The sequence below is a fragment of the Tiliqua scincoides genome, chromosome 8 (genome assembly GCF_035046505.1).
Source record: "Tiliqua scincoides isolate rTilSci1 chromosome 8, rTilSci1.hap2, whole genome shotgun sequence".
Taxonomy (NCBI): domain Eukaryota; kingdom Metazoa; phylum Chordata; class Lepidosauria; order Squamata; family Scincidae; genus Tiliqua; species Tiliqua scincoides.
The window spans coordinates 52,068,507-52,090,970 of record NC_089828.1 but is presented as its reverse complement, the minus strand read 5'-3'; the positions used below and the strand labels follow the sequence as shown (position 1 = coordinate 52,090,970).

The 22,464-nt window shown below is 44.7% G+C and overlaps 1 protein-coding gene across 4 annotated transcripts in view; it reads left to right on the top strand.

Moving 5' to 3' along the window:
* The window catches only part of ACACA (acetyl-CoA carboxylase alpha), a 205,017-nt gene extending 188,226 nt beyond the window's left edge, over positions 1–16,791 (top strand). For all 4 annotated transcript variants that reach the window (XM_066636059.1, XM_066636060.1, XM_066636061.1 and 1 more), the window contains 4 exons: positions 2,079–2,233; positions 4,854–5,024; positions 12,441–12,577; positions 13,431–16,791. In XM_066636059.1, the coding sequence (XP_066492156.1) occupies positions 2,079–2,233; positions 4,854–5,024; positions 12,441–12,577; positions 13,431–13,557 (590 nt within the window). In that variant the 3' untranslated portion in view covers positions 13,558–16,791. The remainder of the gene's footprint in view (positions 1–2,078; positions 2,234–4,853; positions 5,025–12,440; positions 12,578–13,430) is intronic.
* The last annotated feature ends 5,673 nt before the right edge of the window (positions 16,792–22,464 follow it).

Sequence of the window (22,464 nt, the reverse complement as noted above, 5' to 3'; positions counted from 1 at the left end):
TCTCTATTTCCCAGCAGGGAACTGTCTGCGGTGCAGGCTCAGTCTTAACATCATAACCAGTCACTTCCTGCTTTCAAAGTTCCTGTAACTTTTTAAAATCATTATACAGCAGCAGCATCAGGAGACATGATACTTTACCAATTTTAATAGGCCAAAAATAGGCTGGTGTTTGGGGGCACATGCACTGCTGCACAGATGAGGGCACAACAATAGTCATTTTCAGAAATGGGACATGCTGCTGTGTATTGAGTGCTCATTGAGATGCACTGAGATTAGAAATACTGTGGCCCAGAGACACAGTCCTCCTAAGTGAGGATTTTTATCCTGTTTGTATGGAGTGTTGTTGTGCTTTCCCTACCACTTCCTGGACATACTACATGGATTTTTTATCCTCCTATGACTCCATAAGGAATTTTTTCTTTATGGCTTGGCTTTGCCCATTGACAATGCCTCGGTTACTTGAGCATTCAGTAACTGAACTGTTCCTCTACTCATCTGGTCTGCCTAATATAATTTCTTATGTTCTAGGCCAGGGGTGCCCAAATCCCGGCCCTGGAACCACTTGCGGCCCTCGAGGCCTGTCAATGCGGCCCTCAGGGAGCCCCCAGTCTCCAATGAGCCTCTGGCCCTCGAAGATTTGCTGGAGCCCGCTCTGGCCCAATGCAACTGATTTCAGTGTGAGGGCAACTGTTGGACCTCTCACGTGAGCTGTGGGATGAGGGCTACCTCTGTTGCTTGCTGTTTCACGTCTGTGATGCAGTAGCGGCAGTAAAGGCCAGCCTTGCTTTGTGCAAGGCCTTTTATAGTCCCTGAGTTATTGCAAGACCTTCATTCATTCATATAAGTTCCATCTCAAAAATATTCATTTATGTAAATTTATTCAAATTTGAAATGTAAATTAATTCTTTTTTTCCCTGGCCCCCAGCACAGTGTCAGAGAGCTGATGTGGCCCTCCTGCCAAAAACTTTGGACACCTAGGCAGTGGTTCCCAACCTGTGGGTCTGTGGCCCACCAATTTTTGGCAGGTTATGAAACTGACAAGGCAGATGAAGCTATGTGCATCAAGGGTTAATCAACCTGCTACTTGGTAGGAGCACTGCTGTCCAATCATCAGTATAGCCACAAAGGCTTAAGCAGATGGTAAAGTGAAACTTTTTTTTTTTGGGGTCCCAATGCTAAAAAGTTGGGAACCCCTGTTCCAAGCGGTTCTAGTTATGGTAAGCTAATGAAGATGATTCCCAATAGGTTTGGGAGTGACCAAAAGAATAACTTCTTCACTCAGCTTGAAATTAGTGTATGATGTTTACTACCAGATGATGTGGGGATAGCCACTAATAATTACGACATGTTCATGTTCATGGTTAAGGCATACCTAGAGGTAGGAAAATTTTGGGGTTTTCTGGATTTCTGTTTTCCAAAAGTTAGAAGTGCAGAAAGTGGCATTATGTGTTTTTATTCAAAATTTAAATTATAAATTATAATAGCTTTAAAAGTGAACTAGGTGGGTGGTATAGTGTCAGCAAATGATGTCAGTCATTACCCATGCAGCTGTTGTTCCACTGGGTTGAGAGTCCCACTCTCCTGCCTTTCCCATGGTTGCTATTCCTCACCTCTAAAATTCACTTTATCCCCAACCTCCATGTACTTCCACCCTCGCCTTAGAAACCAGACTCGTAAAACCTGGAAGCAGCAGCAGGATAATCCACATGAGCTGCTATCTAGTGCAAAGATTTGCTTATATTGCATAAAATGTGCTTTTAGTGGAATTTATCTTCTTGGACTTGCCTGTGTCTCTATAAATAGATTTGATTCTGCCATGTTGAGTCACTTCACTGATACTGGGACACTGCACTGGGCAACAGTGGGGGAGCAGGTAGTGAGAGTGAGGCAGTTTGGGACACTTGATTGTTCATTCACCTGTGAGCGCACCCGAGTAAATGCTTGTTTCTAAGCTGAGGGAGCCAGCTGAGAGTGGTGTTTGCTCTCTGTGCCTTTGCTCTTTTCTTGTGCATCTTTCGCTCCCTTTCTTTCTCTTGCCTCCTGGGGTCTCTGACAGGCGTCTTTTTGTTTGATTTCAGGCACCCCGGAGCTAAGCCCGACTGAGCGGAAGGAACTGGAGACCAAGCTGAAGGAACGGGAGGAATTCCTAATTCCCATTTACCATCAGGTAGCTGTGCAGTTTGCTGACTTGCACGACACGCCTGGCCGGATGCAGGAGAAGGGTGTCATTACGGTAAGTATTATGAATCCCTTTCTTACTGCTACTGTCAAAAGCTCCAGCGTGTGCAGACATGCACTGCATTATCACTGAGGAAGTCCTTGTGGGCTGAAATCTAGAAGAGGTGGGCTGGGAGACCTGTACCAACATGGCTTGTTCTGGCATCTTTCATATGGGAAAAAAAATCTGAAAGTGCGAAAGCTCTCAATGGCTTTGGAGGAATAGTCTGTTCTCTCAGTTTGAATGTTTCCAGCACTTTTGAAAGGTGACAAATGGCAGAAATCAACAGCTAGCCCAGAAGTGAACCCCTTCAGTATCTCAACTATACTTTGGGTCCCTTCCAAGGGGATCAAACCCATTCATGCAGGCCCAGTTCATCAGTGGCTGCTAGTCGTGGTGGCCCTGTGATGCCTGTGAATTCAGAGGCAGGATACCTTGAGAACTGAGCACTGAGGTGCAGCAACAGAAGACAGCAGTTTGCCTTTCTACTCTGCTTGTATGCTTCCTGGAAGTACCTGGCTGGGGGAAATGGGATGCTGGACTAGATGGACCTTTGGCCTGATGCAGCAGGATTTTTGCTTGTACTATGTCTTAACGTAAGTGGAGCTTGGCTGGATAAAGCCAAAGAGGGGCCCATAGAGTCCAGCATCCTGTTTCCCCCAAGGGCCAGCCAGGTTCCTCCAGCAAGCCCACAACCAGGGCTTAGACTAGGCCAGGGGTCTCTAAACTTTACGGCTGAAGGGCCACATCAAATACCTGGCATAGTGGTGAGGGCCGGGAAAAAAATTAAATATATAATTTAAACAAATGCATTAGAAGTGGAACTTAGATGAATGAATAAATGAATGGGCTCAAATGTCCAGGACTTCTCCAAGCATGAACACAGCCCAAGAAATAAAGCACACACTTAAATGGACCCGCATTCCCCCACCCCAAAAGCACAACTGTGGTTGTGTTTGGTCAGCTGGGCCAGAGGCTCTCGGGATCAGAGGCTGGCCACGGGCCGGATAGAGGCTCACCGCAGGCTGCATCTGGTCCCTGGGGCTGGGGTTTGGAGACCCCTGGACTAGGCCATGAACTCTGGCCACTGGCACTAATGAGGTGAGTCAGCTGACTGCTCCCCTGTTGGCACTTCACCTGCTCTGTGGGAATGCAGTAGATGTAATATATCTTGATTTCAGTAAAGCATTTGACAAGGTCCCACATGACATACTAATCAGCAAGTTGGTAAAATACGGGTTCAACGATTCAGTCGTTAGATGGATTCGCAACTGGTTGGACGGCTGTACACAGAGGGTATGTGTCAATGGCTTTGCGCCAAACTGGAGGGTGGTTTTGAGTGGGGTACCCCAAGGCTCTGTCTTGGGCCCAGTTCTCTAATATCTTCATCAATGACATGGATGAGGGGATACAAGGGAGTCTCATCAAATTTGCAAATGACACCAAACTGGGAGGAGTAGCAAACAAAAGACAGTAGAAGCCTTCAGGAAGACCTATACAAAATGGAATACTGGGCTGAAATGAATAAGATGAAGTTCAACAGGGATAACTGCAAAGTTTTACACTTGGGTATAAACAACCAAAGATGCAGGTATAAAATGAGAGATACATGGTTTGGGATGTTAGCTACATGTGAACGAGATCTTGGAGTTGCGGTGGATCACAGGATGAACATGAGTCAGCAGTATGATGTGGCTGCAAAGGCAAATGCAATTTTAGCCTGCATTAACACAACCGTAGCTTCCAAGTCACGAGAAGTTGTGGTTCCACTTTACTCTGCATTGGTTAGACCTCTCCTGGAGTATTGTGTCCAATTCTGGGCACTCCACTTTAAGAAAGATGCAGCCAAATTGGAGCAGGTTCAGAGGAGAGCGAGGAGGATGGTCAGGGGGCTGGAGGACAAGCCCTACGAGGAAAGGTTGAGGGAACTTGGCATGTTCAGCCTGGCGAAGAGAAAGCAGAGAGGGGATATGAGAGCTCTCTTCAAATACCTAAGGGGCTGTGATATGGAAGAAGGGAATAGTTTATTCTCAGCTGTCTCTGAAAGTAGAACTAGAACCAGTGGGTACAAACCCCTGCTAATTGGGTAAGAGGCACTTTTTCAAGTGGGTGCTCCTTATCTTTAGCAGGGGGAGAGTAACTGGCCCATCTCACCCCAGCAGTGTCTGTTCTAGTGGCTGTCTGCTGGTATTCATTTGCATCTTTTTAGATTGTGAGCCCTTTTGGGACAGGGAGCCATTTAGTTATTTGATTTTTCTCTGTAAACCGCTTTGTGAACTTTTAGTTGAAAAGCGGTATAATAATAATAATAATAATAATACAAACTGCAAGAGAGGAGATTTTGATTAGACATCAGGAAAAAATTCCTGACGGTTGGGGCGGTTTGGCAATGGAACAGATTGCCGAGAGAGGTGGTGGACTCTCCCTGACCAGAGATATTCAAGCAAAGGCTTGACAAGCACCTGTTGGAGATGCTCTAAGAGAATTTCGTGCCTAAAGCAGGGGGTTGGACTAGATGACCTATGAGGCCCCTTCCAATTGTATGGTTCTATGCTCCTTTTTTTTCCTTGTTGCATGGGGCTCCAAGGGCTTCTTCCGTCCTGTTTTAATTCCTCCCCCATTCTCTCTTGCCCAGGATATCCTTGATTGGAAGACATCCCGCACTTTCTTCTATTGGAGGATCCGACGCCTTCTCCTGGAAGACTTGGTCAAGAAAAAAATCCACGATGCCAACCCAGAACTGACAGATGGCCAGATTCAAGCCATGTTGAGACGGTGGTTTGTGGAAGTTGAGGGCACGGTGAAGGTAATTGCAAATGCAGTTTTTTGACTATATGTTCAACCCACCCTCAAACTTTGGAATAGCAAACCTTTTCATTTTTTACTAAAGCAAGTTTCTAGTCCTTATGACTATCAAGTGAAAGAGCATGTGCAGTACCTAAAATGTAGGAGCTGAAAGTTGGGCGAGAAGAGCTACTTAGAATATTTGGTGGTCAGGAGATACAGCTTCAGTGCCTTGCCCCTTCCTCATGACATAGGAAGGTTTAGTTCTTGATGTTCCTAAGGAATGTGTGAACTGGTCCTGTCTTGCCTAGAGGTTCTGTTATCCTGGCCCACTTCTTAAATCTTAGCAGCACAGTTTCTGTTTTACATGCTGGTCCTGTGTTGTATGTAATGGGAGTGGTGCTTATGATGTAGTTGCTTCTCATATTGGTGCACTGGAAGCAACGTAGGCCATATCTCTCTCCCATGAAGTCTCTCCATTACCAGAGCATCATGGAAAACTGCCACATACTGGCCACCAAACTGGCCACCATGTTGCTAAGGTAACCCAGAAGCTAACCCTAAGATGTTGTTTTGGAAACGCCGACCCCTTGCTGTATGAGCGTTGTAGAATATAACAGTGAGTTTAAAACCTTGTGGGCTAGATCCAGCCCAAGTGAGGCCCAATTCTTCCTGAGGTCTTCAGTGGCCTCAGTGTAGGTGAGGCATTCTTGATAGTTTCTCCATATAAAGATTACCTGCAGACAGAAAAGTTGAGTGTGAGGGAGACACCTGGGCTCAGAACATTCATTCCACCATGTGAGGCCCCATCTACTGCCTGAAGCTGTTTATCCCAGACAAAAAAGATTACCCCATATAGAGAACTAGAGCTTAGAAATGGTTGAGTCCCACTGAGCCATGTGGAGCATATTAGTCAAGTTGTGTTCAATGTGACTTTGCTGAGTTGTGCCCAGATAGGAGATTCCCAAAGGCAGCTGTTCCTGTCTAATCTCTCTGCCAGGAATGCCCTGGCATTTTCCTATAAGCTGCTGAATCCTTGGAAACTTATGCACACACACACAGGTCTGCTTAGACCACACCAACTTCTTATAATAGAATCTTAGCAGAAAACAAAAAAAGGTCCGTCACCAAGGTGCCAGAAGATTGGAGGATAACAAATGTCACGCCTATCTTTAAAAAGGGAAAGAGGGGGGACCCAGGAAACTATAGGCCGGTCAGCCTAACATCCATACCGGGTAAGATGGTGGAATGCCTCATCAAAGATAGGATCTCAAAACACATAGACGAACAGGCCTTGCTGAGGGAGAGTCAGCATGACTTCTGTAAGGGTAAGTCTTGCCTCACAAACCTTATAGAATTCTTTGAAAAGGTCAACAGGCATGTGGATGTGGGAGAACCCGTGGACATTATATATCTGGACTTTCAGAAGGCGTTCGACATGGTCCCTCACCAAAGGCTATTGAAAAAACTCCACAGTCAGGGAATTAGAGGACAGGTCCTCTCATGGATTGAGAACTGGTTGGAGGCCAGGAAGCAGAGAGTGGGTGTCAATGGGCAATTTTCACAATGGAGAGAGGTGAAAAGTGGTGTGCCCCAAAGATCTGTCCTGGGACCGGTGCTTTTCAACCTCTTCATAAATGACCTGGAGACAGGGTTGAGCAGTGAGGTGGCTAAGTTTGCAGACGACACCAAACTTTTACGAGTGGTGAAGACCAGAAGTGATTGTGAGGAGCTCCAGAAAGATCTCTCCAGACTGGCAGAATGGGCAGCAAAATGGCAGATGCGCTTCAATGTCAGTAAGTGTCAAGTCATGCACATTGGGGCAAAAAATCAAAATTTTAGATATAGGCTGATGGGTTCTTAGCTGTGACAGATCAGGAGAGAGATCTTGGGGTGGTGGTGGACAGGTCGATGAAAGTGTCGACCCAATGTGCGGCGGCAGTGAAGAAGACCAATTCTATGCTTGGGATCATTAGGAAGGGTATTGAGAACAAAACAGCTAATATTATAATGCCGTTGTACAAATCTATGTTAAGGCCACACCTGGAGTATTGTGTCCAGTTCTGGTCGCCGCATCTCAAAAAAGACATAGTGGAAATGGAAAAGGTGCAAAAGAGAGCGACTAAGATGATTACGGGGCTGGGGCACTTTCCTTATGAGGAAAGGCTATGGCGTTTGGGCCTCTCCAGCCTAGAAAAGAGATGCCTGAGGGGAGACATGATTGAGACATACAAAATTATGCAGGGGATGGACAGAGTGGATAGGGAGATGCTCTTTACACTCTCACATAATACCAGAACCAGGGGACATCCACTAAAATTGAGTGTTGGGCGGGTTAGGACAGACACAAGAAAATATTTCTTTACTCAGCGTGTGGTCGGTCTGTGGAACTCCTTGCCACAGGATGTGGTGCTGGCGTCTAGCCTAGATGCCTTTAAAAGGGGATTGGACAGGTTTCTGGAGGAAAAATCCATTATGGGGTACAAGCCATGATGTGTATGCGCAACCTCCTGATTTTAGAAATGGGTTATGTCAGAATGCCAGATGCAAGGGAGGGCACCAGGATGAGGTCTCTTGTTTTCTGGTGTGCTCCCTGGGGCATTTGGTGGGCCTCTGTGAGATACAGGAAGCTGGACTAGATGGGCCTGTGGCCTGATCCAGTGGGGCTGTTCTTATGTTCTTATGTTTAAAAAAAAAATCATAACATCATTTTGCTGCCAGCTTCTTAGTTTCCTCCCTCTTTGCTTTCCTTTTTCAACCTTGTTCTGTTTTGCAAGGGGAAGTCTCCAGGGTGGCTACTGGGGCACCCTGTTATATTATTCCTGTTTGCAACTTGCAGAGGGGAAAAAGAAAGAGAAATATATAAATGAAATCGAATCTGAAGAGCTCAGGGCTCTGAAAAGGAAAGAGAAGAGGGGAGTGTGCAGGGGGGAACATTTCCCACCCCCACCCCCCGTCTGGAGGGTTCTGAGCTTTCTAAGGTAGCGTCTTGAGCACCTTTTTAAAAAAAAAAGCAAAAAAAAAGCTGGGCATCTAGTTAGCTAATACATTACACCAATCAAGGAGAGTTATCTTAAGCCACAATTAATCTGCTCCCTGGCATATGTTGATAGGAAAGCATCATGCTGTTTCTTAATTAAAGGCAAACGGATTAAAAATGATTAATAAGAGTATTAAATATTCGCCTAAACTAAAAGCTTTGGGATTCTTGGGTAAATCCAAGCTTTCCGCAGGTCTGCAGTGTGCCAGGCATTTGCGGTTTGAATGTGAGGAGGCAGCAGAGGTGGGGTGGGAGAGTGACTGGTATGGTTGCTTGTGAGCACCTTGGTTTGTATGTAGAGGCGGTTGCATCTGGGGGGAAAGGACCACAAAGCAATGATTTGCAGGTTTAAAACAATAATTGCCACAAATAGCATAGTTGCCTTACAATTGTTGCTTCCCAAGGTTGCAGACACTTCACAGATTTTATCACAAGATTGCTGAACAACAGTTTCCATCACCAATTGAAATTCTGTGTCCTGATTTGTCAGTGAAACTGAGATTGGAGCACATGCCTGTGTGCAGGTAGTAGGGAACAGCTAGCTCTATCCAGTAAGTAGTTGGAAGGAAAGACATAGTGATTTCACCTCAAAATGAGAAACAGGCGTGAGTGAAGCTAGAAGGCTTTGTGTAATACATTTGAAATCAATATAAACACAAGCTGAAATTCCAGCCTTTCACAATACTGAGGGGATTTGAACTTGTTTATTTAAGGCAGTTTGAGCCTGTTGTGTCACAAATGGTAACCACAAATGCCCGAATCAAGGTAAGGGCAGTGCAGCTCCGAGGTAAGGGAACAAACATTGCCTTACCTTGAGGAAGCCTCTATGACTGCCTCCCAACTGCAGGATGTAGCATATGACCTGCTGGCACAGCTATGCCAGTGCTGGAAAGCTGGTTAGGATTGCACCCTAATACAGAGAACGTTTGGATTTCCAAAACATGGCCTCATTGCCTAACAATGAATGGTAACATTTTGTTTGTCAAATGTATAATTTATCTTGCGCTTGAGCTCATGTCCTTGCTAACATTTCTCAGAAAGACGTCTACCTCAATGTTTTGGTGATATGCAAATTTATTATAAGACCTTTAGGTCCACTCTGTAAGAGTGGGTTACCACTCCTATTAATACACTAGTCTTAATTCATAATTATAGATAATACATACATTTGATACATTTAAAAAATGTATTTATACACCTCTCTGTGCCATAAAAGCAGGCAAGGTGGCTAACAACCGATGTAAAAACACAGTAGTATGAAATTTTTTAAAAAATCAGGCTTTCATGCTTTTTGCCAGTGTTTTTGATCTGTGCAATGTGACCCCCATTTTTGGGAGGGGGCTATGAATAGGTTAAAATCTTCATTTTGCCCCTTCCAGTCATCTCCTTCAACCAGAATCCTATTAAGTCTGTGGTCATGCTTTGCACTCCATCCTTCTTGCTCCTGATTAAGTATGAGAGTGCAATATGCAGTATGAATCAGAAATCATTGCTCTCACTCTGAGTTGGCTTTGTCTGCCAAATCTGATTGGCTACATAGTGTCCTGACATAATTGCATGCATTATGTGTTTCCTAATTAGCTTTGGATCACTCAATGAAGCAGAAAGAAAAGGAAAAAGAATTGAAGTAGGGAGATGGTGGTATGTGAAGAGCGCCAAATGGGTGGAAATGTTCAGTGAGCACTGTCATCCTCCTGAAATCCCTACTTTTGTGTCAAAAATGTTTCACAGGAAAACATTTGGGACAAGCCTATAAAAGTAGATTAAAACTATTCCCCTTTTGTGCTCCATCTTCCCCACCCCATTTAGTTGTGGGTTGGATGGCTTTTTGCTTCAGGTGGGTGGAAGTAATTCCTCCACTCTCCCATCATCCCATGTTCTCAGGGAGTTGTCCTGCAACCTGGGAGCTAAGTGACTGCTGGGGGGGGGGGGGGGAGAAGGCAAACCTGTCCACAGTCCTTTCTCCTTCCTCCCTTTCCTAGCAGCCAATAGGACTGCTCCCTAGTTGCAGACAGTTACCTTAATTCTCTCCAAGTACTGCGAAAGCCATAGGGGCAGATAGAGATCATCGCTGGGAGACCGTGGGCCCCCATACTATCCCTGGGTAGACTGATGTCACCACTAAATGGGAGGTTTCTCCCAAGATATTTCCAAAATCAGGCAGTTTAGGGCTTTAACCATCTAAACTAGCACTTGGTGAACTTGGCTTGGATCCAGATTGATAGCCTGTGAAGACAGAAGAGAATCAATCTTTATAGGCACTCTTTAGTCGGCTCCAGAAGCTTTTGTGGACCAACTGAATTTTTCAGAGTGGGTAAGGCCTGTGTATTACCGTAGTGAAGTTGTGATGTTACCGGAGCATGAAATTCATTGGCCAGATCCTTAGTTTCCAAACCAATTCTTCTAATAAGCCTGTGAAACAATCGTTGTTAATCCTGGTTTACTTCTTGGATACAGAAGCTGAGATATTTTGGAAGAGGAAAGGTCCATGGCCATTAGTAGGTAAAGTTATCACTGCACTTCGCATAATAATGGTCAGTGACTTTGACTGTTCCGCCCCACAGATATAGACAAGTGTGCATGCACCAGAAGATGTTGCTTGTAGCATCTGATGGGGTCAGCTATAGTCCAGTTCAGCTTATGCTGAAGTATATTTGTTAAAAAAATACAAGGGACCTAGTATAAAGCCCCTGAATGCACTTTTTGAAATTCATATTATTTTGCAGGTCTCTATAGCAGGGGCCTCCAAACCCCTGGCCCATTAGGGCACATCAGTAGTGAAGGCTTTCCATTCCATGCCATAGCTTTCACTTTTCGCAGCGGATCTTCTCAGAAACTTGTCCTGGGTGGCCGCTTCCCCTAAGAAATTGGGACACAGAGCCTACTGGTATGATGGGCAGCGGCTGCCTGGAACAAGTTTCTGTAAAGATCAGCTGCAAAAAGTGGAGGCTTCAGTGCAGAATGGCCACCCTCTGCCACCCTCCTGGATGGATAATCTGGGGCAGCAGCAGGCTGCTTTATATCAAAGTTTTCCCCATTTGTCCATAAAAATTTCAGAATAGGGTTTCTTGCATAAACTGTGCCCTGTAACCAGAGACTGTATGGGCAGGTATGGCTTTAGGCAGGTGGACAGTATGTCGCTTCCAAGACAGTTTTTGGTCGCCTGAGAATCTTTATCTTTTAAAACTGTAAGCATCTGGCCCGCATTATTGCATTTTTAAAAATTAAAGCATTGACAAAATATAAGGAAGGCAGATAGAGAGCCCAAATTCTGTTTTTTCAAGTGTGTGCTTCAGAGTAACAATTAAGGGGCAGGCAGGGAGGAAGAAAATCCGTTCCATCAGCTGCAGTTTCGGCATTTGCCACACCTGTCAAAAAGAGGTGTAGATGATGTTGAGGATGGGGCTACAATAGTCCTATTTGCTGCTGCTGCTGCTTCTCATTCTGATCTGATTCTTGTTGCCACCTTCCTGAGCTAAGAGGAGCAAATACCACAGCTCTGTCCTTGCGGTTGGGGTGCTAGCATCCAACCAGTATTTTTCTGCATGTGCATGCTTTGCTCAGCCCTTTTGTGTTGCTGCTGCAGATCTGCCAGGGCAAGGGCTCGCCCTCCAAGGAGAACAGCAGCTGTTTCCAGCCCACGAGGCACTGGGAGGCTTCATATATGATTTTTAACATTACCGCCTATTAAATCATGATGCGGAATTCATTGTCATTCTGACTTTGACTTTGTTAGCGATATAACAGAGAAGGATAGTGCACCTTTAAATGATGAGCTTTTGTGTTTAATTACCCAAATAAAATGACATAAATATGAATGAGCGCTAATGGTGGTACTTGGTTTTATCCGAAACCATTAACGATTCTTAAATGATTTGTAAAGAAAATGAGAGGAGATGAGAAGCAGGGAGAAGGCTATTAGGCTTCTAACACACTCCTGAATGATTATGTAGTCAACTACCTAGCAAATACTGAGCTAAATGATCTTGCCTCCCCACCCCCCACCCCTGTGATGTGCTACTGAGGTTCTCCCATGGCTGACGGCACTTTGACCTCACTTGTAATGTTCATCACTACTAAAATGGGGGTTAGGTTTCCTGATTGGTTATAAGCAGGGGAAACAGCACAGCATTCATTAAAAAAAATCCTGCTTTTATTGTCTTTGTGGTACAAAACTGATGAGGACTAGAACCTTGCTTAAAATAAAACTGTTTTGAGGAGTACTATAAAAGCAGTCAACTTACTACTTTTGAACTATACCTGCTTAGAAATTGATGGCTATTGGCTGTGTCAGCTTGCCCAGATTACCTGCTGTATTAAAGTTTGGGATGGCAGCGGACAGAGGCAAGAGGGTGGCAACCGATTTACTTAGCAACTACTTCTGATTTGTTTTGGCAGGCCTATTTGTGGGATAACAACAAGGACCTGGTGGAGTGGCTAGAAAAACAACTGACAGAGGAAGAAGGCACTCGCTCAGTGGTGGATGAGAACATTAAGTACATCTCCCGTGACTACATACTCAAACAGATACGGAGGTAAGGAGAGGGCAGCAGGCTCCAGAAAAGCCTCATCTTTCCTAAGAAGCCCATCAGACTCTTATGTTGAGGGAGTGTCACTGAATCAGTTAACAAAGGGCAAATATGTGAAACAAACTGAACGCATGGCTGCAGGTTGTGAACTAATTTGGGAAGGAAAAAAACCTGGCCCTCTGCCTTGGCTGTCCTTTCTGCTATTCCTGTCACCAGCGCTGAGTCTTGTATGCACTGGTCCTGCTGAGCCATGCAGCCATACAGAGCCAGCAAGGAGATTTTGCCCTTCCAGGCAAACAGTCTCAAAGAAAGGGTGCTCCTTGCCCAGGAAGCTGCCTTATATAGTGTCAGAGGCATGAGGTCTGCCTTAACTTGTATCGACTGCTCCAGTGACTAGCAGAGGTTCTCCAAAATACCAAGTTGGGTCTTTTGCAGCATGATCTGGAGGTGCCTGACACTGTGCTGTAGCCCCAGCATCATTTGTCATTGCCTCCTGCCTATGGAATACTCTCCCCATGCTGCAGCTATGTTCTTCAGACTCTTAAACTTAAGGAAATATTCTGAACACATACAGAAGACAAAATGGCTTCATCTCTCATGTCACTCTTTTAACAAAGGTTCCTTCAATCATGTCCTGAAGCCCATGCAAAAGAGCAACAGGGGGAGGGTAGCAACGTGGGGTGTTTTTCTCCTTTGTTGGCCTGTTAAATATTCAGGCAGATTTCATAAAAACGTCAAATAAAATCAGAGCACATACTTCTAGAGCAAATATTTGCTTCCTCAAATATTTGAAGAGAAGTCAACTATAGCTCTACCAATCTGTAAGCAGCTGACCTGACCTTTTCTCTCCTCCTTCTAGCTTGGTCCAGGCCAATCCAGAAGTTGCCATGGATTCCATTGTCCACATGACCCAGCACATCTCACCGACCCAGCGGGCAGAGATTGTACGCATCCTCTCTACAATGGACTCTCCTGCCTCGACGTAAGCAGATGCCTTGCCTACACAGAAGTGGGCTGCACCCTGCTGCTCTTGCCTTCCCAACTTGGGCATCTCTTTGCACCATGAAGAGGAAATGCTGGAAAAGGACTCAATTTTGTTTTCTCCTAATTTTTTTTTAAAATCAGACTTGAATCACTACAAGAGAGTTCAGGAATACAGGCTCCCCACACATTAACTTATGGATGTTGTAATGATACCTATTTATTTAACAAAGTGTGACTGGACCAACTTGTCAACTAACTGTTGTTTGTGCAGCACTTGCAAAAAAGGCAGTGAAGGGTACTCTTGGTATCCTGAGGTCTTAAACTAAAGAGCAAGCAAGAGGGCCTCTGAAGGTCCCTTTGCCCAAGTCACTTGTCCTGTATACATTTTTGTCCTGTTTGTCTGTTACTTGATTAACAACCTGCTCCATGTGTCCAATTTTCGGTCCACCCAGCAGAAGGCTCCCACCTCTCCTGTTGCTGCTCCAGCCCTTGTCAAGTAACTGAAAAGCTTTGCAGTTGAAATGTGTGCTCTGTGGAGGAGAACAGATTCCTTTGTAACTGAAGGGGCAGGACAGCACATTTTTCCTACACCTGTAACTATACATAAAGATGACTGCGACAAGACAAAGTGTGACTGGACCAATGTCATTTGCCCAGTTCCATTTTAAAACAAGCACAGAGGAAACCCACCCTAAACCCATCATTGAAATATCAGATGTTCCAGAACTCTAGCCCTTTCAGAGAAAGCTTTCCCCTTATCCTACCCTATCCTGAATATACAAATTCAGTGGACATCTTTGTTTCTTTTACAGTTACTCGCAAACAAAAGGACAGGCTCCATTAATGTATTCCATAGTGGAATGGACATGCTATACCTTTATTTGGAATGAATCAAGCTGAAGAAGTGCAACACAGCATGAGCTGATTGTCACATAAAGCAGAAAAAAGCCCCACCGTTTTAAGCAGATTATAGTAGCACTACCCTGTTGCAAGGCCATCCCTAACCCCAGCAAACTCTTTCCCTTCCATAGTGTGCAGTACAACTTACCTCATAAGAACAAACATAAGAACAGCCCCACTGGATCAGGCCACAGGCCCATCTAGTCCAGCTTCCTGTATCTCACAGCGGCCCACCAAATGCCCCAGGGAGCACACCAGAAAACAAGAGACCTCATCCTGGTGCCCTCCCTGGCATCTGGCATTCTGACATAACCCATTTCTAAAATCAGGAGGTTGCGCATACACATCATGGCTTGTACCCCATAATGGATTTTTCCTCCAGAAACTTGTCCAATCCCCTTTTAAAGGCGTCTAGGCTAGACGCCAGCACCACATCCTGTGGCAAGGAGTTCCACAGACCGACCTCCTGTCATCGTGCCCAATCTCTGCACCACTTGTCAAGGAAGCAGCATGAATATTATGGTTGCAGGATAGAGTTGTTCTGTTGGGGCATGGAGAACATGATGGAGGTAGCCTTTTCCACAGCCTTGTGTTTTGTTTTTTTTACAGCATGCTTTGTCCTTAGAACACAAAATTTCATATCAATACATCTACCCTCAAGAGGAGAACATCATCAATGTAATTAGTGAGCTACCTTTCATAAATTTCATCCCTGCCACTCACTTTGTGTGCAACAGACTGGCATGCTCAGGAAATCTATGGAGGAAGAGAGAAATGCTAGCTCCAGTGGGACCTGGCTGCTCTGCGGCACTGTCCTTTCAACAGGAAAACAAATGTGAGAACACCATTTCTCTGGTGGGCTTTGCTGTGTCCCACCATTAAGGAGTGGTGCCAGTAGAAACATACATGCTAGCACTAAGGGGTATTAGGAGCTCAGTCTGTATATAGACTGCACTGGGCAAACAGCAATCTGCTGTGCTGACTGCGGGAGTCACCTTAGAGGCAGTGCATCTTCATATAAGACAGGTGTGCACATGCCCAGCTTTCAAACTTCTGCTTGTCCCTAACAAGCAGATTTGTGTCTTGTTTTACGCAGTCCCCTCCCCTTCTTGTAAGGGCACAAGCAGTGCTCAAGATTGTACAAGTGGGGCCTCTGTACCCACAGGGAATCAATTCTCAGACCCCCAGTGGATACCCAAAATCGCGGCTAACCAAATCTACAATTTTCAACCTTCAAGGAGCTTCTCTCCAATCAAACAAGAAGTGATGTTTTTGCACCTTTTAAGGCATTCTGAGGAAGCCCTCCAGGGGCAGCACTGCACCTCAGAATGCCTTAAGGCATAAAAGTGTCACTTCTGGTTTCCCTCTGGAAACCAGCAGTCACATTTTTCTGCCTGAAACAGCCATTCTGAAGCTCCCAGAGGCTGTGGGTGGATATGGCTTCAGAGGGTTCAGATGGGGCCAGCAGTTCCAGGGGACCTGCATTGAGCCAGATCCGCAGCTGTGAAATCTGCAGCTAAACAGGCTCCACTTATACTTATATCCATCAATCGAATATGAGTGTGATTTTGCCCCTGCTGTCCCCCAGCCTCAGAAAAGACTTTAAATTTTCAGCAGATGCCTCTTACAGCTTCAGTGCCTTCTTTCTTTTCACACTGCTCCTGTTTTAATTCACCACAGCAACTGAATACTGGTCAAATGCTTTTCTTGGGGAGGGCGGGTGTCAGCTGAGAGCCATTCCAGGATGGACCAACCTGTAAACCATGTGAATTTCAGAGCAGTCATTCTGTCACTTGTCTGGTCATTCTCCCCCCCCCCCCCACTCTTCTTGTTGACACAGAGTGGTAATGTTGTCATTCCTGGACTCCACTCTTCCCCATCAGCAATGGCAGGCTGTACCTGAACTGGGGTGTCACAAAGGAGTCCCTCATCCTATTGGTTCTGTGGTTGCCACACTTTTGGAGATGGGCCTCCAGAATTAAAGTCTGGCAACAGCACTGTTAGCCATGCAGCTGTTGTGCTCAGGATATCTTTGGGCAGCTTCGTGGTAGGTGGTGTCCTGTCCCCCATGTTGCTTGCAAAAACTGGCTAGGAAATTCTCTTGCTCCAACCAAGGTGATGAAGAAAGTGGGCAGTAATGGGGCCTGGCCACCTCCTGAAAGCACCAAAACACAAGAAGTGCTGATCCCATTGATCACCACCTGTCATAGCAGAGGGAGTGGGTGGAAGAATTCAGCGGAACCAACTGAAGTATGTGTGTGTCATGCATAACTTGTGGTGCTGAAATTATTTCACTTACCTCAAGTTTCTTTTAATAAAACCAATTGGAAAACGTCTGTACTTCTTTGGCATGGCTTCATGTTTGGAACCAGCGTCAGTACAATAATGATTATTCTCACGCTCAAAAGACAATTGGAAATGCATTATTGCTCAGTTGCAGCCTTGGACAGTTGAGGTCCAAAACTCCCTCTCAGAATTTCTGCTTGCTTTTGCAGTGATTTAGCTACTACTACACAAAGGGTTTCCAATTCAGCATAGATGCAGTTGCATCTAACAGACTTCCCTGGAAACAATGAGTTCCTAGCCCTTGTGATTAACAGAGAAAATGCTTGAAAAATATATTGGTAAGAGCTGAGTACAGATTTGAGTCAACGGGCAGTGGGACAGTCTAATTTTACACCCCCTGTAGCATGTGCCTGCTTTCCCTTACAAATCTGCCTTCCTTTTCCCCTTAGTCTAAAATTAGAAAACTCAGGCACTTACATAAAACTGTAGTTGAGATGGCTGAACTATTTGTTGACTGCAAGCAGTCTGCTGCAGGGGTTGAACACTCTCCAAGGTGGGTGGTTAGTGATGATTCACAGAAACTCCCATGTCAGTGAGAAGACTATGCTAGAACGCTTCACCCTTTGGCATTCCAGTTTTCTGTGTTAAAGAGTAGTACAGTACCACAAGTTGTTGCTAAGTATTAGTTTTCTTACTTCATTTCAGGACTACCCCAAAGAAACAGTAAAGTAGCTGTGTAAAGCACAGGGTGATTTTTAGCCTAAGGCTATAGGCTGGTAACCATACAGAACACATGATGTGTTTGCATAACATTTACTGAAATGCCCAATTTGGGTATCTGTGGCTCACACAACTGGACACTGACTGCAGAATTTGCATGCATAAAACGCTGCCTTGCCCTGTATCCACCTTCTTTGATGCTGCTCTGGATCAAACAAAACCTGCCTCTTAACATTCAGAGGAAAGTGGGGGTGGGGCAGCACAATTCCATCCATTAAAGCTGTTTTACAAATGGCTGCACACTCACTGTTTCCCCCACCTTTACTCAACTGAATTTAATTGCAGGTGTAGCTTAATGGAACAGCTTTCCCCCTACTAGGGAACTTGCATGCATAAATGGGTCTGTTTACCCCCAAACAGGTTCCTTTTAATTTATTTTTTTAAGCCACATACAAATCCTTTGTGCTTAATTTAAGCTGGAACAGTGTTAAGTTGTAGCAAATGGGCATAACAAAACCAGTTGAAGATTTTTTCCCCTCTCACTTCTATGGCTTCATTGAACCCAGATCATATTGGGGGGGAGGGGGTTAAATACATGAATCACTTTAACATTCATAATGAAATTTAAGAGCAAAAGGGGGGGCACCCAACTGAACTCTCAAAATGCATATTTAAACACTTTAGCCTAAAATATCTACATATTAAAAATGCCCAGAAGGGTACCCTTAAGGCTGCAGAGTTTTCAAAAGCTGGGAGATCAAAGTGCTATCATTTTTTAATTTAAACCTTTTGTTGCTTCAACGGTCTTAAGAGGGATGAAGAGAGATCAAAATAAAAACTGAAACAAAAAACGTCGGCTTTGTAGCTGTATCCCCCCCCCAGTATTTTCCCCCCTTGTTTCAGTCCTTTCTCTCAATGTAGGCCGCAATATAGGTCAGCTCCATTACTGATCAGCCTTCCCACAAATATTTAAAACAAATTGAATTGCACACCCAATACCCATCACAATTACACCAGCCACAATAACTAAATTAGCAATTCAACAAAATAATTGGAAATGCGATTCTCTCTATTCCGCAGGTTCCCTCAGGGCTTTTGCCGATCTGTGGGGGGGAAAACTCCGCTTTACTAATTCAGAAGCTAATTAGAGCCACACTTGTAAATGAAGTTGTTTGTCTGAAAGTTGAAATTCTGTGCTGTTTTATTGGGGGGGGGGTGTCATTTCTGCTCCACTCACCTTGTGTGTGTTTCCTTTTTAGGGCAATGCAAAAAAAAAAAAATGCTAATTACAAAAGGTGTCACAAAAGGCTAAAAAATTTAAATTCTGTTGGGAAATTCAAGGTAGCTCTTAATTGATGGTATTAGGAAAACATTTGTGGGAAACGCCTGCTCTGCCATTGCCCTCCCCTAACAAATGTAGTTTAAATCCTCTACAAAACGTGGCCAGGAAAGATACTGGCAGTGCATGTACAGCAAGGGAAGTTGCACTACAGGAAGGGCATTTCATTGATGGACCACCCTGATCAAAGCTGGTATTCAGATCTACGTTTTCTGCTGCAGTAACCAACATGGACAAGACTTGCCTCTGGGAGTTTATAATTGGTCAATAGATCTGAAAAGCAGTGTCTTATATGTGTCAAGCAGCCAGCTACCCCAGGGCTCTTCCCAAAACCTGGGGTGTTTCTTTGGAGACCTTTTAATTGCAACTGGGTTGGTGCTAAATGGGGGAAGATATAAAGGAGTATGATTATCAATGACTGAATTAGACCCTTGATCCACCTAGCTCAGTACTGTCTATGCCGACGCCAGCTTCCAGAGAGGAGTCTTCCTTAGTCCTATCTGAAGATGTCAGGGACCTAGGACCTTCCATATGGAAAGCAGGCACACTCTGACGAAGCAACACCTCAATGAAGTTTCTGCAAAAGCAGTATTGCATAGGCCAGGTACCCAGAGGGTAATTGGTAAAAGGAGAAATGGTGGCGGGAAAGCCATTATGGGGGTGTCACCAGGCTGTGGACATTCTCCCTTCTGAATCTTCTCTTAACAGGTTGGTTCCTGGTAACCACAGCAGCAGCCCCTGCAGGCTGAAGCTGCTGCTGTCAAATCATTCAAAAACAAGACCTCAGACATGCAGGATCTTTCCCTGGATAAGCAGAGTGATCTGACAGGCAGACTGAAAAATAAAGCCTTGAACAGCCCAAGAACAGGGTACCTACAGGATCACCTTTGCTTGAATGATGAACCTGCCCTGTCTGCTAAAATCAGCATCATCACCTGTGGCCCTGCTCAGTCGGAGTACCCCTCTGCCTTTGGAAAGGCATCAGGCAGGTCCAGCTACTTTTCTGTGGTGGAAACTCCCACAGGCTACAATTGTTCTGTTCTCCAAAGCCTTGGAAGGCAAGTAATATGGACATACTAACATTTTCAATGCTGTTTATCACAGCTGTTCTGTACACTTTTGATTCTTTCCTTTTTAAAAAGTTGTGTTTGATGAAGTGGACCATAGCCCATGGAAGACCATGGAAAAATGCTTGTTTTCCATTTTTAAGGTGCTGCAAGACTCTCTTACTGGATTGCTCTAGGCTTGTATATTTGTTTGACTTGGCAGAATTCAACAGACAAGGAAAACTCAAGTCCCTTCTCTAAATATGCCATTTTTTTTCTTTTTAAAAAGCTGTTTTCAGAACTTTGAAAAACTGACTGAATATGCAGAATGCTGTGTTCACATGATTCTCTTACTCACTCAACTAGAGAGAGAGAGAGAGAGAGCAGAGAAAAAAATTATCAAAGGAGCACACCATAGGAAGCTGCCAAAGTAATTCACGTTGACCACTGTAAGACCTGCCATGGGGAAACAGAGCTGATTAACTGCACACCGCTGTTACCTTCAGTGGTCGTCAAACCACTTAAGACGCTCCTGTGAAGAGCCAACTGTTGGCTCTGGATTGGGAATTACACAAGCAAGCTCGGTTTCTCTTGCCAATTCTGGAAATGCACCATTTTTCATGCTGAGGGATAAGAGAGCTGACCTTACTAGGGAGGCCAGTGGATAAAACAGGGTTCTTTCCGGCTGAAGCCTCCCTCCCTCCCTGGGTTGCCTTAGTGTATCGTGCCACCCAGGTAAGGGGGAATCAAAAACCTGCCTCAATGCTGATAAGCACAAATTCAAAAGTAGCCTTGCTAAAGCTTTGAATTTCTCTCCTGCTTATCTTCTCAAACAATATGAAACATTTATTATCAGCCTTCTAGTGTTTTCCTGCCCAACCCCCTCTTAACGTATGTTCAGACCTGAAAAGAAAAGCTGAACACTCACAAGCAGTAGGAGGCCACTTTAGACAAACAAAAAAAAAAAAAAAAAAAAGAGGAAAGGGGGATTTTATAAAGGCATATACCTCCTCCAGTCACACCAAGGTTAGTTCTGAGCAGCGTACGGATGTTGACCCTTCGCTGCTTCCTAACAATTTCAATGTTCTGATATACCACATCAGAATTTATTTAAAACACACCCTGTAGATTCTCTCTCTAAACCTCACAACCACCTGCACAGTAGGTCAGTTTTGGCATATACCCATATATACCCATGCCGGGAAATTAAAGGTCAAACAAACTAGATGGGACAATTGGAACTGAAACTGCTTTAAGGAAAAATTGCACCTATAAGTTCTCCTGTGTGTAACAGCAGTTTTGTGTGTGAAATATAACAAACAACACATTAAAATTTCCTTATATCAGATCTTTGGCCCACCTGGGTCAGTAGCGCTTACTGACGGCTGCGACTCTCCAAGATATTTTTTTCCAGCCTTACCTGGAGATGCTGCCAAGAACTGCACCAAGGACCAAACCAGGAACTTTCTGCATGCCAGGCAGGTGCTCTGCCACTAAGCTATGGATGTGCCTGATAAAAATGCAAAGCTGCCATGCACCAAGTCAAGCCCTTGTCCCATCTAGCTCAGCACTTTCTACACTGGCCGACAGCAGCTTTTCAAGGTTTCAGACAGGGGTCTTTCCTAGTCCTATCTCTGAGATGCCAGAGATTGGACCTGGCTGTCTCCCTACCAGAGGGTCAAGTAGATGTTACTGAAGTGCTGAACATGCAAGCAACTAGCTTGCATGCTATGGATTGACCAGCAGAAAGCAGCAGTTCCTGCTTCCTGTTAGTCGCCCTCTAGCAACTAACCTCTAGTTAGAGGTTAACCATCTAGTTAGTCACTCTCTAGTATGTAGACCACTTGCCTGCATGTTTGGCACTGTTAAACCAGAAGCATCCATGCTGCAAGTGCTTCTACAATAAAACAAAGGTTCTACAGCCAATCAGGAGTTCCCCAATTTGAATGGGCCTGTGGGGGGAGCCCCACAGGCCCTCAAAGATCTATTGATACCTGAATCCACAGATAGAGGGCCCACCTGCACTATAGCTTTCAAAAAGCTGTCATCAGTGTAAGATCTAGAAACAGAAACAGCCAAGCAAGTGTGGCATTTGCCGAAGTTCCTACCTTGCATATTTTGTCCAGAAAGGTGGGGGTGAGGAAGAGACCACTGAGAAGGGTGAAGGTGGAGGGAAGGAGGAAAAAAAAAAGAAAAATCAATGCAGCTCTCCAAGATCTACAGCTTTGGCTTTGCTGAAGATACGCATAAAGATTTATTCATCCATGCTACATACATTTTCTAAGACAAAAGTCAATACTCACCTTGACACAGATACTTTCTGCACCCTAGAGAGGGACAAAAAATCTTCGATTTTCTGCTGGGGATAACAGTCCTTGTTCCTTTCCACTCAGGAAGTCCATGTAGGAAGAGTTCACACCACTATTTCGTTTCCTAGTAGCAGCTTTGAAACACACTCAAAAATATAATATGTATGTTTCTATCTGGGTCTGTGAGGTATTGTGTTACCATGCTTCACAAGTCAGAGATTGAATATTTGGGCCAAAAAACATCTAGTAAAAACATCAGCTTCCTTTACAACACTGCCCCCTGAAGTTTCTAGTCCTTATGGGTCTTCT